Source organism: Homalodisca vitripennis, chromosome 2 (genome assembly GCF_021130785.1).
Source record: "Homalodisca vitripennis isolate AUS2020 chromosome 2, UT_GWSS_2.1, whole genome shotgun sequence".
In the NCBI taxonomy this organism is placed as follows: Eukaryota; Metazoa; Arthropoda; class Insecta; order Hemiptera; family Cicadellidae; genus Homalodisca; species Homalodisca vitripennis.
Genome location: NC_060208.1, coordinates 160,451,197 through 160,469,964, shown reverse-complemented (window position 1 = coordinate 160,469,964; position 18,768 = coordinate 160,451,197). Strand labels below are relative to the sequence as shown.

The 18,768-nt window shown below is 30.8% G+C and overlaps 1 protein-coding gene across 3 annotated transcripts in view; it reads left to right on the top strand.

The window, feature by feature from the left end:
* The window catches only part of LOC124354934 (lachesin-like), a 247,652-nt gene that overhangs the window by 190,154 nt on the left and 38,730 nt on the right, over window positions 1-18,768 (top strand). For all 3 annotated transcript variants that reach the window (XM_046805746.1, XM_046805744.1, XM_046805745.1), the window contains exon 2: window positions 11,143-11,249. In XM_046805746.1, the coding sequence (XP_046661702.1) occupies window positions 11,143-11,249 (107 nt within the window). The remainder of the gene's footprint in view (window positions 1-11,142; window positions 11,250-18,768) is intronic.

Genomic DNA, 18,768 nt, shown 5'->3' with positions numbered 1-18,768 from the left:
TTTAATAACCACCAAACCGTGTCCTCGACGGTTATAGTCAGTGGAATTTTACATTAAAAATTAATGACTCTAGTAAATAAAATCATATGTATACTAACCTGATAACTACAGCTACCCAAAATACATTTTCACATTGGGTTTTTAATTTCAAAGTAATTTGTTTCAAAGTTTACAGTAAAATGTGCGAAATGTTTATCTTATTTGAGGAAAAAAACTTTACCAATAGCCTTACGTGCTCTGAAAACTATATGTATACTATAAAATTGCATTTATATATTACGAAAGTATAATTATTTCATAAAAAATTATACCTATTACAAATTTTATTAAACTTTATTGCACGTAATATAAGAATTTATACAGATTTTAAATTTTTTACTCAGGAAATTATGTTAAATGTTAAAAGAGCAATAAACTTCGCCGATAGTAAGTTCCACGTGTAACATTTAAATCGTGTGCTAATTATCATTAATAGTATGCATCAAACCGCAGTTGTTACATGTTGCTGGTTCCACTTATCCACAGACATATGTAGCCAATTTACATAGCATCGGTCACTAATACCTACAAATGGCGTCCATTAGGTGAAATGGAGGTGGAAGCCGCCAAACATACAGAGGCCATTTGTCCACCTCTGTTAACAAGCGGCTTTGATTTATAACTTATGACATTACCATGACAATGTATTGTCAATTTAGCTAAGCTGAAATCCAAACTGTTTCTCTGAATCCGTCAGGTCCATTTCGACTAAATGTAGGTTTTAACTCTGCTCACCGTTCCATAAAGAAAACAAAATCATCATTATGTTATGATATTATTGACGAATAAATCTATATATCAAAAGAACTAACACAAAAAGGGGAGACACGATCAGTGTTGGTTACAGCAAATGGTGTGTTCCACGTCACGCTAGGGACATATGCAATTAATATCTCACACACACACACACACACACACACACACACACACACACACACACACATATATATATATATATATATATATATATATATATATATATATATATATATATATATATATATATGAAGTCACGTTTCCGCACTTTGTGATTTCAAGTATGTAACGTCGGACAAACCAATGGTATTAGATATAAACAATAGTTTTTTTTAAGTTTTCAAACATTTTAATATTACTAAATTTCTTAAGAAGCTTACAATCTGCACTTAGTTCTAAAACTAAGTTTACCCTGTACCCTGATTCCGATATGACAGGTTTCAGGTAGGGGCAGCGACTTGTCGATATCCATTAGGAAGGATATTAGGCATTATTATCGGTCATGTCTTCTTTGAAGAAGGGGAGGTCAGCTCTGTACCAGCCACTTCAGGCAAAACGGACAGAATGTGGCAAGCCCTTATGTTTATCCCAGTAACTGCTTTTAACACTTAGAGGACCTTACCAACATCTAGAGTCTTTCCCCGTCGTAGACTGGACCTTTCGATCTACACTTACACCCCAATAACTCCACACTTACGGTTAGTGGTAGTGATGTCCCACCCTAGACATCCATAGGGTTACCCATATTTAAGAGACACCCCGGTTAAACCAGACATAAATTTAACATATTTGGAGATTCATAATATTATTGCACTAAGTTTCAAGTTTTGCATGTATCATTTTCTGCAAAAGTCAAAACACCTTAAAGATAAGAAGGTTAGGCATACATTGATATGGGTAATAACAGACTTGATGCTTTACTACAGTTACAGCCCATTTACATTTTTCCTCTGTCGTTCGCCCTCTGGTATGAATAAGGTTTGTTTAATGTTCAGCTTCATGATTGGTATTTTCTCTAAATACTCTGGATCCACGTGTATATGATCAAGTTATTTTATGATACAATAGGTTTTTGTTGTTTTCCAGGAGAAAAAAGCCAAAACAACGAGCTAACTAAAGGCGAGTTTATTGCAACATAGTTATTCTTATTCTATTTTATAGATTTACCTTTGGTTTGTGGCATTAGAAGTAGATGTTTGACTCTAACTTGGAAACTTCTATTTTTGTAACATTAACTATGTAAAATGTGTGAGAAACTTCTATCCTTACAAATCATCCATTAGCAGCAATAAATATTAAACGTATAATTGTTTAAACCGTCGGAATGTGTATACACGAAGGCTGCTACACAGACTTATTCAAATGTTAATACTTAGTCTTATCGTGATATTTAATCTGCTCAAAAACAAAAGATGCGTCAACCATTGTTAAAAATGTTTTTTTTAATATTTGAGAGTTTGTTTTTTATATTTGACTTTATTAGCTATACATTACAGAGCTAAGAGCTAACAGAACTTATACGATTGGAAGGAATACTGGTGTTATCTTATGGTTAAATATTTTAAAAAGATAAAGTTTTAATTTTATTGTTTTCTTACATTTTTACTTGCCCCGACTTTTCAAGTATCATAGAAGTTATAAAAAAGCCTTAAATCAGTCGTAGTGATGTAATTAAGTATTATCATGTCTGAGTAATCTAGCACGTAAATACTAATATTTACATTGGTTGTGTCTAATATTAGGTACGTAGAGTATAATATAATTATACTGTACTATATACTACTTGAAGTTATTTAGCATTACATTACTATACTTAGTAAACTATGTTAAATTGACAAAGTAAAATATTTAAACAAATCTAAAAATATTCATTGCTAAAATTTTTAAGTTAAAATGATTTCTTTCTCAGAACTACCATCTACAAATCCCGTATAATATGTATTTCGTAATAAATATATGCAAATGATTAAAATTAGTTGCTACCAAGTTTTTACTACAAATACAAGAAAAATTTAAAAGGTTAAAATACGTTAATAGTTTAAAAATTATTATAATCGTAAATAATGAAATATAATATATTTTATAAATATTATTTATTGTTATCGACCTAACAATGACTGAAAAATTTATTTTTACAGGTAACAATTGAGCACTGCAGTAACTTCTTTCTGCTATTTCAATACCTTAATTATCATTCTGCATTAACTAATTTACCATCAAAATCGACGTAACGTATTAGTATTTTATATTTTTATTCAATATTATACGAGTGAGTTTGTGGTGTTGTTTTGCACAACTTTCAATAAAAGTACTTTCTTCAATTATTTACATTGAGCATATCCTAACACATATTTTCCTCTTTTATTAAAACACTAATACCTTAACAAATTTCAAATCTGTAAACGAGCAGATTGTTGATATTGATACGATGTGTGTGTGTGTGTGTTTTTTTATTTACCAATTTCCTATTAGGACTGTTTGCAATTTTTAAGTATTTTATTATAATAGGACAATACATCATAGACTTAATGTTAAGCAGTTATAACGAATAATCTTTTTATTATATTATTTACTACTCTAAGAGTCCTAAGCCTATGACTAGCCACTTTGTGGACTGTCCCACTAGTACTATCTATTGTATTATTCACAGGAAGCACTTTTCACTATAAAAAGTGTAATACTATAGAATAGTATTTGGTTTTACGGGTTGGAAAGCGCACATGTTCGGAGTTACGAGCCACAGTTTATGCCCTACGGTGTTATTGGCGCCTGTAAATATTGGCAACGGCTGTCACTCGGTTTATGTGGCTGTGTGTCAAGACATGCATATTGCATTATGTGCGGTTTGCATACACCTATCCACATCATATTGCTTGATAAACTTTCTTTTTAATAATTTTTATATTGTGTGACTGTGGTTTATTAATGGTTCATATATACATTTGCTCTACACATTTACGCTGTACTTCAGTGTTCAATATCAGATTTATGTGGTATTTCTTGGAGTTGTAATAGCTTTGATGAGTGTAGTAGTTCAAAATTTTAGTCTTAAAAGTGTTACTGCGATATAATTTTTGAAATATAAACGATAAACAAACTTTTCGAAACGTTCGCGTTAGTGTGAGAACGTCTAAATTTTAGTTTTATTATTAGTCTAAAACTCTTTACCTAATCCGCATCCATTGTTAAATGACTGTAAGCGTATAAACGATCAGGTCTGACGTACGCGAGCTTTTAACTCGGAAATTATTAAATATATTGACAGTTTAAAATGCGTAACATGAATCATCGTATACTACTAGTCAATATATTTCCTTTTAAGTTATTTTCGTAGCTAGTACATAATTTTTAACGTCATAGACTTCTCAAACGGAGAGTATATATCTGCATCCACGTCGTCAAAGCAAACAACCGGTCTCTTATATTAAAAGTTATGAAAGATAAAAGATATTTTAAGAAGTATAAATTCTGCTAGTGTTATTACTGCAATAAAAAGTGATGCAATAAAAAGAACTTTACGTGTAGGTTAAAGCGGAGAGACCGAATGGTATTGATAAATAGTGAACTTGTAAGGGCAAAATCTTACTGGGAATTTTATGTTTAGTAATTGAACATTTATGGAGGTAATGTATTTTAAATTTAATCTAATGTTGTCATTTAAGATAATCTTACAGGGGTTACACGTGTCTAAACGTGTTAAATTGTATGGGTTGAGTATGCTACAATGGTGCATTTAGTTAGACAGATTACCTCCAGATTTTTTAGGTGAATTTGAACATAAGAATGATTGTCATCGTGGAACTTTTTATTTTACTTATAAATGTACTTCTTAGTTATATTACTACACGTAATTTTATAATATATATTATAAACGTATAGTAGCGTCACTGACCATAATTGATATTTTATAAGGGTCAGTTCTCTTATAAGAGTTTGTTTAACATTGTAACAACTTTAACCACCACAACTGAATAATGCAAAATTATGTTATTACCTTTCTGCAAATTTCATTAATTTCCTCTTTTTACATAAAAGTAAAAATAAAAAATAGAATGAATAGTTTCAAGTTATTTGTATGTAACACAGATTGAAAACTATATATGTTAAAATATTTTCCTTTGATAGTCAAATTTAAAACATATTCTTATATAATAACCATATTGATTTATTAAATTTTGTGCTTGAATTAATAATCGAAATTGATTTCATCCATTCGAGTATGGCAACTCTCATATGCCAAATTTGCCACGCAAAGCTCTGAATTGTCATTGGCCATTATCATATTAAAAAGGTGGACAAACTTGTGTTTGTTTTAGTTGAGGTTCAACAAAAACCCAGAAGAGTCTTTGATTTTGATATATGGTTAAGGAAATATATTAATAAAGAAAATAGCCAAAAAACCTATGCAAGAGAATCTACGAGTTAATATGAAAGATATATCCAAGTAAATAAACGTAGCTAATATTGTCCACTAAACATAGAGAACTATAAAAAAATATTAAAAAAACAAAGTATTCCATTAGAAAATGTGCAATACTAAAATAATATACAAACCATGTTGGTACTTACAACGTTATACATCTGACACTCTTGTTGTAAAATTTAGCAAAAATTCAGATAAGTTACTATTTTTTTTATATTTTTGGGTAAAATGGAAAAAACATTTTCTATATACGTCTTTTCTGAAGCTCTTATGGTGCGTGTTACTTTGAGATTTCCATACATACGGTTAAGAAGAACACATTTGATACATAGTCATTTATTCTATAGTTTTATAATTACCTGCAACGAAATAGATTGCAAAAAAGAACTATGTGATGAATTAAAAAGATGGGAAAAGTATGAATATTTAGATTTAATTCATTTTAAACATTTTATTATAATAATTCTTAATAGTATATGGTTTAATCCATTTCTGGAAATTGTTTCTGTAGTATACATATATTGATATGAGCTTTATATACATTATTTAAAGTATATGTGTATGATATATCACGAAGAACGTTATACAGTATGTGACCAACCGATTGTGCTCTGTTTCATTTCAAGGTATTAGCACGATTGAAACATAGTTAAAGTCCTTACTTTGAATGTTCATACTGTATGTAAAACGGTTTATTTAATGCAGTTAAATTTTTTTACCATGAACGAAGAGTTGAACACAAACTGAGTAGTTAGGACCTGTGTGGACTGACGAGAGAGAGTTATCCACTAAGCGCTACCACCACCCTTTCGCGACGTAACGTGCAAACTTCGCCCGCCGCCAACTTTTATTGCCTAATACTTCCTTCCCCTTGGGAATTGCGAGCTCATAAAATACTTTCTAAGAACCACTAAAACCCCATTTTAATCCACTAAAAGCTGTTTCAAGTGAGGTAGTGTTCACGTTTAATTTTGTTGTTGTCGGTCCCCAGTTTTATAACAAGAATTATGTATTAATGAAGTACAAAGAACTTCTTGCTCACGGAACCATTAAAACGTATTTATATGTGCTTTACATAATGATGCTTTATTGCCATTCGAACTCGTTACAGCAAAAATATCATTCTTATACAATTATTTATATATCAAATGGTTCGAAGGTTTGCATCATTATATACTTGTTGTACCCAAAACCTAATTATTTTAAAAACAGAAATTCAAAAGCACAGCTTGATCTTGGATTCTTGTCTAATCATGCACCATATAAACACTGAATTAACTCTGCCAATTCGAATTCATCCCTGATATATGGTGATTATTTATTAGTTTTGTGCGCAATATTAACACAGAGAACCTTTTTTAAACATACTAATAAATATTTGTTTAATTCTGAACATTCAGTCATTGACAAGAACAAATATTACATGTCTGAATTCGCTTTTCAAAGCGCTTTTATACTCCATTTTTATTCCACCTGTCACTGAATGTTGCAAAGACAACACTGTGTGAAGCTACGTAGATTTCGTGGCTCATACATTATAGTCAACATTAATGCAAATAATTCAATGGTTATTTAAAGGTTTTGAAATACAAATATAATGAACTATTAGTATAGCTTGGAAAATAGGTCAAGTTATATATATATATATATATATATATATATATATATATATATATATATATATATATATTCAAGCATTCATCTTTACGCTGTGTGCACGGATACCATTAATCTAACTTGAGAAATATGTTTTATTTTCATTTCATATAATTTTGGAAACAGAAAAGAATATTTTTTATATTCTTATTCTGACTCTCTTTCAAGGCAACTAGCTGAAGGTCTCTGTAGAGCAGATTAAGGGTCTGTAGAGTACAAGGTCGACCGTTCAGGTGAAAACATCATACACACTATTAAACATACTCTTTCTGAGACAAAATATCAATATTTTATTTATATATTAACGTTAACGGTCTGTTGAGTACATTTTATGACATCTACAATCCAGAAACAGTCAATTTGTAATATAAACGAATTCTAGTAATCATGATCACGATGCAGTGACAGCCAACGAGAAAGTAAGATTTTTAAGACCACTTGTAACCAGAGATTGATGGTGCAATCAAGTACAATGGTAGAATATGCCAGTATTAATTTCTTTGGGAGGAAATTACACAATACGACTGTCTATTCCGGTGACATCAACATCATGAAACTTATCAATTTTTGTTATCTTTTGCTTGCAGTTTTCATTGCTTTGCAAATAGTCTGCTTCAACCGTAAGTTCAAATATCAAATTTTACAATATTTCAATACTTACAAGTAAATAAAATGTTGTACCTATTATAACTTTCAGCCAGAAATTGAACACCCGTCATCCAAAATCAAAAGAGACACTAGCTCGGAAAACATTGCCCTTTTGAATACGTTTTTAAAAAATGAGTCCTGGTCGTTTTTAGACAATCTTGAAAGCGTAGATGAAGCTTACACCGCGTTTCATAATCTTTTTGTTTCTCACTTAAATGTAACTTGTCCTTTCAAAAATTTTAAAGAGCGCAAACAAGCAAAACAAAATTCTTGGGTGACGAAGGAAATTTTAGAATTACGTGAACGGCTCAAATTTTACCATTCGATTTAAATTAGCACCGAAAATGAACAATTTAAAACTTTTTTTTATAAGTTTCAAGAGCAAATATCGGAAAACAATAAAATCTGCAAAACCACGTGAAATTGAAACAAAATTGAATAATTGCGAAAACTTTTCCAAAACTGCTTGGGGCATTATTAAAAATGTAACAACACAGCCTAATTGCTCAAAAAACTTCCAAATTCCAAAGCTCAAAATCCAGGACGAAATTATTTCAGATCCCTCTAAAGTGGCAAGTGAATTCAACTCATTTTTTTCATCTGTTGCATCACTTGACCCATCATTCAAAGGCCTCAATTGCAGCGAAGTGTCATCGATGGGACCGGTCTCATCCATGGCACTGTCTCCTGTGAGTGAGGAAGAGGTGGCCCGCGTGATACAGGGATTGAAACCAAAAATATCATGTGACATCAACGGCATGTCTGTGTGGCTGCTCAAACGTTGCTCTAAGCATATTTTGGCTCCACTCACAAATTTGATCAACTTGTCTTTCGCACAAGGCATTTTCCCCTCCCTTTTGAAATCTGCGAAAGTCACACCCATTTTCAAAAAAGACGGTCCTTGCCTTGCAAGCAACTATCGTCCTATTTCAATCCTCCCAGTTATGAGCACAGTTTTTGAAAAGATTTTTCTTGTCAGATTTGAAAATGTTCTTGATCGTTTTGAAATCCTCTGTTCCGAACAATTTGGTTTTAGAAAAAACAAATCAACAATCGATGCGGTCACAGACCTAATCGATACGGTTGTCGATGGCCTGGAGAGAAGAGAACATGTGTTAAGCATATTTCTAGACCTCTCTAAAGCATTCGACTGTGTACATCACGAAACACTGTTTTACCAGTTGACGACATGTGGTGTTCGAGGTTTGCCGCACGAATGGATCTCGTCTTACCTCAGGGATAGAAGCCAGTGTGTGCAGATCGCGAATACCCTGTCAGGAAAGGTTCAAATGACTTATGGTGTCCCACAGGGATCTATCCTTGGACCTGTCCTTTTCCTTGTGTACGTCAACAGATTAAACTCATCGATCCTTACGGGGAGGATGGTTCAGTATGCTGACGATACAACTCTCTGTATCAGAGCAAAAACAAAAGATGAATTAGAAATCAAATAATTTTTAGAACTGAATTCATGTATTCAGTATTTTTTAACTCTAAATCTGAGGGCCAACAGTTCCAATTCAAGCGTCGTCAATTTTTTTCTCCAGGCAGCAAGAACCTGACAACTTCGCTGCCGTGATGGCGGATGATGTTCTAATAGAAGAAACTGATTCCACCAAGTTCCTCGGAATGCACCTAGATCGAGGGCTGACTTGGGACGATCACATTGACGGCATTTGTTCAAAGGTTTCCTCAGGTATTTATGCCTTACGGAACCTTGCAAAATTCTGCTCTTTGGATATACTAAGAACGGCCTACTTTGGCTTGGTATATCCACATCTGACATATGGTTTGAGACTGTGGGGCAGCTGTTCTAAATACAAATTCGAACGTGTATTTAGAAGTCAAAAGAAAGCTGTCCGAATCATTTCAAAATTGAACTTCAGAGATTCATGCAAAAACACCTTCAGGGAGCTTGGATTGCTGACTTTGCCCTGTCTCTATATCCTGGAGGTTGTCCTGTACTGCCGTTCTAAGTGTAACTTGGTTCAAGGCAGGGACGTTCACCAGTATGGGACTAGAGGCAGGGACAACTTCCGCGTTCAACAACACAGAACTGCAGCATTCGAACGTTTGCCGTCTGAGGTTGGTGTCAAGCTAATCAATAAGCTCCCTGAAGAGATCAAACAATTGAATGACAAAAAAAAATTTAAAACTCGACTAAGACATCTTTTGCTGTCGGGGGTGTTTTACTCGGTTGACGAGTTTATGGAGAGCCGCTGGGACGAAATTCAAAACTAACACCATCAATCCTCTGGTTCTGGTATGGCAGTGGCAGGATTGTCTGGTGAGAATGAAGATGAGAGTGAATGAGAGAACCATGTGACTGTGTGCGTGAGTGAATGAAGTTTAGGCCTACCTTTTTATTATTTAAATATTTATTTATGACGTTTGTATGCAATTTTATAATTGTTACCGCAATAAAACATATTATTATTATTATTATTATTATAAACACAAACATTGTGGGTAAGTTAAAGAAGTATTTTGATTTTGTGGTAACTGAACAACTATTATTATATTTCCATGGGATTTATATATTCTCAATAATTCGAATGCTGTTCAAAATACAACCAAAAGTAATATTTACGAAATGTTTCAGTGTACCTTTCGCCAATCCTTAATGATAAAAAATCACTACTGAATACCTAGTTGGATAACTAAATTAGTTAATATATATAAAGCGTCCCAGACAACCCGCTCATTATTTATATAAAGAGAACACTATGGGATAGGACAACCAAATAAATTGCAAACCTGTTAATTAAGCTATTGGGTATCTGATTAAATTTGAATTAACATTTCAATTTAAATGTGTTCCTGCAGTAGAGCATCATAGCTTTGAATCTCCCCAAGTTGAAAGTGTAAAAATTGATCAAGTGACTTACAATTTAAAAATTGTTTATTTGTTGTTTTAAGTGAAACATTTTAAATACAGTTTCATGACTTTATCTTTATCCATTTAAAAAAATGCTGCAAAAATATTAAAAATTAGCGTTTTTTTACTATGTTCTCTATCCTCAAATTAGGGTTGCTGCTATCAATTTTATTTTAAAACATTTTTATCACGAGCTTTTAAAAGTATTGCAGAAAAATCTTAAATTAGAGAGCTTAGGGAAGTATAATGTAAATTAAACTATTTCCGGACAGGAAGAGACGCGCGACGTTTGCTTTTTCAGAGCTCAGGTTATATCCTGCTGAGACATATTGTGATATAACTTTAAATTAAAATTCTAATATTACATTCGAAAAGTATTTACTTATTATTTTAATGTAATCCTCAATTTTCATTGTTATTTTACTGGATTGAGTCACTATTCGTTAAGTTTTATTCATAAGAAGTTACATAACGCTTAGGTGTCCTTTTTTAATATGGAATATAGTAAAATGTTTATAATCTCTTTGAAAAATAGCACTTTATAAGAAATTGGGGGATAATTGTAAAAAAAAAATAAAATGTAATGTCCTGTAACCTGTTATGTGCATGATAATTATTAAATCCATATTAGTTTCTGGATTTTGTATTAAACGCATGTTTAATCAGATGTTTAATCATTCACTGTAGTAACTGTTCTCATATTGGTTTAGGTGGTACTATATAGCTTAACGGTCTGTTGCAGCATTAACGGACGAGCCTAAGTTTGTGGAGCCAATTCCCAACGTGACCGTGCCTGTAGGGAGAGACGCATCCCTTCCGTGTGTTGTGGAAAATCTCGGAACTTACAAGGTTAGGAACGATGCTATAATATTTATAGTGCTTATTTTATACAGTAAATATTCTTCTAGAATTTCATAGGGCTGCTTAAGTTTTAACATATGTCCTATGATAAGGATGATAAGGTAATAGACCATATTTTATAAGCGCAGGGAAAGGAAATTAAAGAGAGTTAGAAATTTGATGAGAATAAGACCAACGATATTTTGTCCGAAAGGATACATACGCAGTCTTAAATTAAAATTTTTGCAATGGATGTAATAAATCCATAGTACTTATTCGTAAGCAGAAAGTCAAAGCCACCCTCCATCTCATGACTTGGAGTCTCATGACATAGTTCTAACGGTCCCATTTGAGGTCTGCTGAAATTAATAATTAGCTTAAGAGTTCAAGAGTTATGATGCGTTTCAAGAAGATCCTTACTCACAATCTCTAGTTATGATGGACAAATATCTTTAAAAGTAGTTTTAGTTGGCTGCTTCTACAATCCATTTACAAGAGCTACTTTGGATGCATGACGTGGAAAGTGGCTTGGATGCATTGCATTATTTCTTTCCTACAAAATAGGAAATTCTTGAAAGTAGTGCTAGGTAAACAAGGCAACTTAATTACCGCTGTTGTACGCATTGTCGACTCATAAAATGTCATTGTATTTGTAACTGCATCAAAATATATTATTATAGACTACGATAAGGTATCCTTCCAGCTTAGCTCTTGAGCAAGGCAATTACAGTAGTGGTAATGCTAGTTTTAGTGAATGAATAATAGTTGCCTGTCATATCTGTTAATCCGAATGCAGTTAAAAATTATTTTGTCTTGGCAGTGGTTTCTTCCGTACACATAGTATATCACAATTAATATACCACACGTGGAGTATTCCAGCGTGGATATACTAGTTAATATCTGAGCAAGAGTTAGTTTATACAAATAGGCCATGACATTTCCCGTACGGTCTTGGTAATTCCACTACGTGCGTGATATGTCGTTGCAAGGCTAATAATTCCTGTTTTAGAATCATCATAAATTGAACATTAAAGAAGTATAGATCCTGTTTTGCAAACGTATTTTCCGAGTAAAAAAGATTTATATAAATTAACTGTATTTAAAAAATATATGTCGTGTAGTTATGGACATAAAATATTTGGCGAATCGCAATGGAAAGCGTATTCAAACAAGAGTGACAAACAGCCATATTTAAACGTCCCTAGTTTATTTATGTTGTGTTTGACTATCGAGTATAGTGTATTTAATATAGTTATCGCTCTTAAACACCTACCACATATTTAAAATCCTTAAAAATATTTAGTTTTAGTTGTTTATTTTGCGGCCAATATTTTATTATTTAAATCTTGGTCAAGTTTGTTTTTAAATTTCTCTAAAGATACGGGAACAAAGATCGATAAAATTATATTTTACAATTTTCGTGATATATAAATGCATTTGTCTTTAGAGGATATAGTATATTTATATATTTGTTAGTTAATAAGTTGTCATATTGTAAAGAAACTAATAAAGTCCTCTCATTTGTTGAAGATAATGTACCTTTAACAAAATTTGAGTTTATATAACCTGCATTTATTAACATGCCAAAATATTCAAATACTTGCTTAGTGTACCAATAACAATACACATACGGTATGCGTAATTTAATCATAGCAGACATCTAAAATATTATGTCAGGCAATTTAAACATGCCTTAAGTTACGTTTTCAAAAGTGATGTTTTATAATCCGTAAAAATGTATTAAGGGTAATTTTATTATTAACCGTTGATTAGAATTACACTTTCCCTACCGGTATTATACAAAGGAAAAAAATAGTAAACTACATAGTAGAAGCAAGGTAAAGGTGTGAACAATTTTACAGCTATGTATGCATGTACTATTTCCAGCAGCTGTACCCAAATATAAAGTACCGTATTGCTGTTTCCGTGAGGATGAAGCGTAATTATGAATTAAGCTGGAACTTCACACCACTTTGTTCAGAATTTACAGCACATGAGGCGGCCCTCGTAAATCTGATTTAAGCCTTGAATACAAGATAAGGGTTCACTGTAACAGACCTTAGGCACTTTCTACCCTTATTTTACCAGACGTGTTAATTAAATAATACATCACACACTTTAAATTACTCAAATTTTGTACTATATAAAAATTAGTGATAGACGTATGATAGTGAAAGGCTAAGTATTAACACTTAGTAGTAAAACACATCTCCCTAGTACCACTACTAAACATAGCAAATAATTTTAATATATTCCTAATGATCAATATTCCATACTAAGCGGAGCGTTCTATTTGACCACGAAACCAAAATAACAAGGTTTCTTGTATTTCTATAAACTTAAATGGCTTCATTTTGGGCTTAGTTAAATTAAAGGCAGTTTATGTTTATAATGTCACTGTTTAATTTAATCAAGGTTTTTTTAATCCAATAAAATTTTATTATACGCAAATATATCTTTTATTTTCAAAACCACTTTCGTTACGACACTTCTCCACAAATTCAACAGCTTATTTAAGGTTCAATATATACTTGCACTTAATAAATAAAACTCAAATATCTTTACACTTATGGTGAACTAAATCTATCTTACAGTCAGATTATACTTTAGAAAATTTTTCCTTTAACTGCAAGAAAATTGGCCATCATCTATTGAATTACGAATTTTGCTATATCAAGTCTATATAATTTTTTTTAAATATATTACTTGATTATAAACAAGTAAAATAGTAAAAGAAGAATGTTTCGATTATTCTTTAATATGGAACCCATAGTATTATGTATTGATTGTATATGCAAATATAAGTAATTATCCTTAAAATAAATTTTCTCTCAATTTGTTAAATTAATTTTTTTTAATAACTGTTGTTTTACGATTAATTTTGCTAATGTAGTCATTTACACAACAGTCAAAGGGATGAAATGACATCTAGAGACTTGGTCTTGTTTGCAGAGGATTTTGTGTACAATGGTCACTGCGGTGGTATTAACTGTATTTGTACGTGGAACAGTTACATTTGACTTTAAACTTTGTAATATGTATCGTTCAATTACTTCATATTGTCGTTTAATTTTATGTAATACTGTTATTTTCAAATAAAGGAAACTGTGTCAACAACTAAGACATATTTTTATTTAAAGGACTCTACAGGCTTATACAATAATAAAGCTGACTAAAATCTTCTTACAACTGTATTCCATGAATTTTAACTTTCCTTTGAATGGTATATATCATTTCATTGAAAATATTCTGTACTTTTGATGATTTTTTAAACTTTTTTATGAGGCTGTTTTAATTTTATTTGGATAAATTTATTGTTATTATTTATTTACAGAAAAAGACCGAGACACAATTTGTGTTATATAAGCATACACATTAATATCTCTGGAAATTTATAAAATTTGGATTTTTTCTAAGAAATACATTATTTATCATCCACGCTAGTTATGATGGGGATCGAAATATGAAATGCATATGGGTTTATTCTTAAAAATTAGATCTTTACAAACTCTAACTCTTTTAGCTTGTCGCAATAAAAAGTATGTATCAGAGATTCTGATGTTAAATATTACGTGTGGTACTTTTTGGGTTTTATCAAGCTAAATATAGCTTGGAAAAGATTTTGTTTATATGGTCCTACTTCGATTCCCAAACCATCACTGCGTGGCTTTTCCAAAAAATACTCCTAAAATTTCAAACAATGAAAAATGAAATGTCGGCTAGTTGGGTAATTATTTAATTAAAAAAAAGATTTAATAGGAAATGTGTGTTTTTCTTTGAGGAATCTTAACTGAAAACATTGGTAGAGTTGTGGGATACCCTTTATAACACTCAGATGAAAACATAGGCATTAACCCTTTCTTGTACACTTTTCAAAGCAAAACCATAGAACATTTTTTTGACAAAGTAAAGGATAATAAAAATCGACACCTTAGCCCCAAATATTCGTTATAGAAAAGTTCAGACAACACTCTTTCGTGGAATCTTGAGTATAATTTCACATAACTCACTAGTATTTGAGTACATGATAAACAAGCTGAGACGTTTACATTAGTATCTGAGTATCTCGAGTAAGATTTTCCTTAGCAAGGATGACGTTGAACTTACAAACTTTTTACATTCAATTCAGAGAATATTATACAAAATTATTTAAATTTTTTATAATGAACATTTACGTTATTCTAATTTTGTATTATAATGTTAAAACTATAGGACCTGTTTGAGTGTTTATAAATTAATTACAACTTTATTTATAAATATTACTGATAAAAAAGTTAAACATGCAGCTGCACTATTTATTTCCTCTCACTAACATAGTATTTAGTTTAAATATTCGACGAGCAAATGAAACAACATTTAGTAGCACATAAAACAATAATCTATTGAACTAGCCTGGACTTTGGAATTTCATAACCACGAAACTAGTCTACATTATGTGTAAAACACCCTGAAGTAAAACGGGTTCAGTTAATCATTATAATCTAGAAATTTAACTTTACATATGTAGAATTCCATAACAACTGTGTCGAAATTGTCTCCATGACATTATGCAAAGAAATATCAAACAAAACAGCTATTTCAGTAATAATACACATTGTGTGTACATAAATAGTTTTTTTCTTAGGTAAATCATTAATAGATTTGCATGAGACCAAATTTTTTGAATGCTACCTTTGTCCCCCATACTATATATATATATATACATTAAATTGTATAAATTTCAATAGCCTTATTTAATTTCAATAAACATTGAATCGCAAAAAGTACTTTCTCCGCCGGGACTCGAACCCGGATCTCTCACTTGCTGGGTGAATGTGTTCCATTACACCACAGAGCGCATACTTTTCCCGATTCAATTATTTTGTATTTCAATTATCATATATATATATATATATATATATATATATATATATGAGACCAAACCATTTAGTTCATACCAGTACAATAATTCTGCCAGTATTTTTTTTATTAAATTGACAATGTTTCATTGTAACTATCATTCTGATAAAAGTAAAATAAAATGAATGGTGGGTTTAGAATTCTATGGTAGTGAGTATAAAAAATATTTGGGCTATACAATTATGAAACCAATTGAAAAAAATAAAAGATCTGAATAAAGGTCAACTCCTTATGTACTTTAAGTAAATCAGTTTATTTAAGTATCAGTTTAAGAGAAATACTTATGCCAGATTTTAAGAACTATATTGATAAACTACCATATGAACATGCTATCCAAAACATGAGCGGAGCTTAATAAATAAGGATTCCTTGCGGTATTTAGAGTACCACTTAATTTCTCTATTTTACGTTTTAATACATATCACTTTCCGGACGAGGAATTACCAAATTAAAACTTTGTGATTAAGAATATATGTTCTATTTATGTTAAAGCAGAATATGTAAGTCAATAATACATAAGAGATTAAAATCTTTATAACCTTTGGTTAAACCAAAAAATACCAACAAAAGAGCGTCATGGAAAATTTTTTCATCTATAATCTGTAAACAACTCTGACTATACTCAACAGTCTGTTTATTTACCACACTGTCCATTCCGCGTTTTTTTCCATATGTGTTTATTTAAAAGTCCAATGTTAAAGATTAACAATTTCCTAATACAAAATATTTAAAGAACGTACCTTCATACACAAATACATATGACGAAAAAAATAGTATTATTAAAAGTGTATGTCGTACATTAGGTTACAAAGTTCACGTTGCTCTATTAGTTCATTTATTTCAATACATTATATTTGGGTAGAGGTTTTTATTAGTATCGAGTATGATATAAATTTTGTAGTGACAGACGACATGAAATGTTTACTTTACAAAGTTGTTTATGCAAACATAGTAACAATCTAAAGTTTGAAGGCAAACTATTCTTTTTTAAGCATTTTATAAAACTTTACAAAAAATAACATTCGTAATGTTGTCTGCGTGTAGTTAATATTCATAGTACTACCTAAAAATACATATAGTAAACTTGTTATTTAAAACATTTAGACATTTAAATTATAATGTGCCATCAAATAAGATTGTAAATGTTGTTATTAGAAGTCTTCAAATCATATTGAACTAAACAAGAATTTCTTTATGAGTTTATTGAATCTCATGTTAAGTGTAATTTTGTATCTGAATCAAAGCATTACAAAATTAATAAGTATAAATTAATTGATCCTAAAATATTACGGCTCCTTTAATAGTACTGTCCACGATCGCACTAACCAGCAGCTGCGATTTGAGCAAGGGCGCGTGAGCTGATCAAAGAATGCAGGATTTGTACTTCATGACTGGGGTCTTTACTGGAGTAACTTAAAAATTTGAAGTAAGTAAATATGTATATATACTATAAAATACGTTATTATTATGACATTCATATTTTATATAATATATTTAAATAATATAAAGATTATAAATGTTTCTTCTTGAGGGTGTTTAAACTTTATTAGAAATAATTTTGATAAGGATCAAAGAAACCGTATGTATATCGTAATCTTATGTACAGAAAACAATGACTTCACTGTTATAAACGTTTATATCTTACAGTAATATAAATTCAATTAAATATAAATTTGCCTTCTAATCTAGTTTTCTTAACCACGCCTGTTTATAAAAATGTAAATCCAGATATGTCGGGAGGGTATTAGTGTTTACTTTTATTTTGAAACTAAAAGTGTTTCTAGGTTATGATTTAGTTGTTATTGCTCAAATAAATTTGTAATTAATTAGACGACTAAGCCAGAAAGTAACAATATTATATTTTATTTGCCCTGAACTGACATGATTTATACAGATGGCTGTTTTTGCGTTTCATATTCTGTTTCAAATTGTTGGTGAACTATTCAAAACATTACTTCCTGTATTCCAAGGCATTTTTTCAAGAGGCTATTTTTACATCATCATCTCAAAGTTAACATAAGAAATTTAAGTCTATGGAATTGAAATAATCTCTAAATATACATTGTAAGTAAATTGTAGAATTATGTTATAAAACTTAAGATTATAACAATTTGTACTTGGTATACTACCATGCAATATAAATATTTTAAAATAAACCTCTCTGTTCGCTTGAACCAAAATTTTGTATAAAGTTGGTATGGAAGGAGTATGCCTTAGTAGCCTCATTTCCATATATATTGGCTAATTTAGTGAGAGAGTGACGCCGCAGTCAGGTGGATAATCTGCAGCAGTCTAGGGGTGCGGAGCTCTTGGTCACAGCCAATAATTGTGCACACTAAGATAAGATTAAAATATTGTACTCAACCTAACGACATGCTTTTGCCATTTATTGGTAACAATACAACATGTTATTCAGTATTAATTTACAAAATGTAAATTTTATATGAACTTACAGTTATTTCATAGTTATTGCTATTTTTGTTATTTCTAAAACAATAATATATCTTTTTTTTAACTCATTCAGTAAATAAATTTATAAAACGAATTGGTAAAATAAAAAGTTAGAGCTCTGTCCAGAGAAAAAATAAAAAATAATCAACTAATTAAGGATGTCAAAGACTAAAAATAT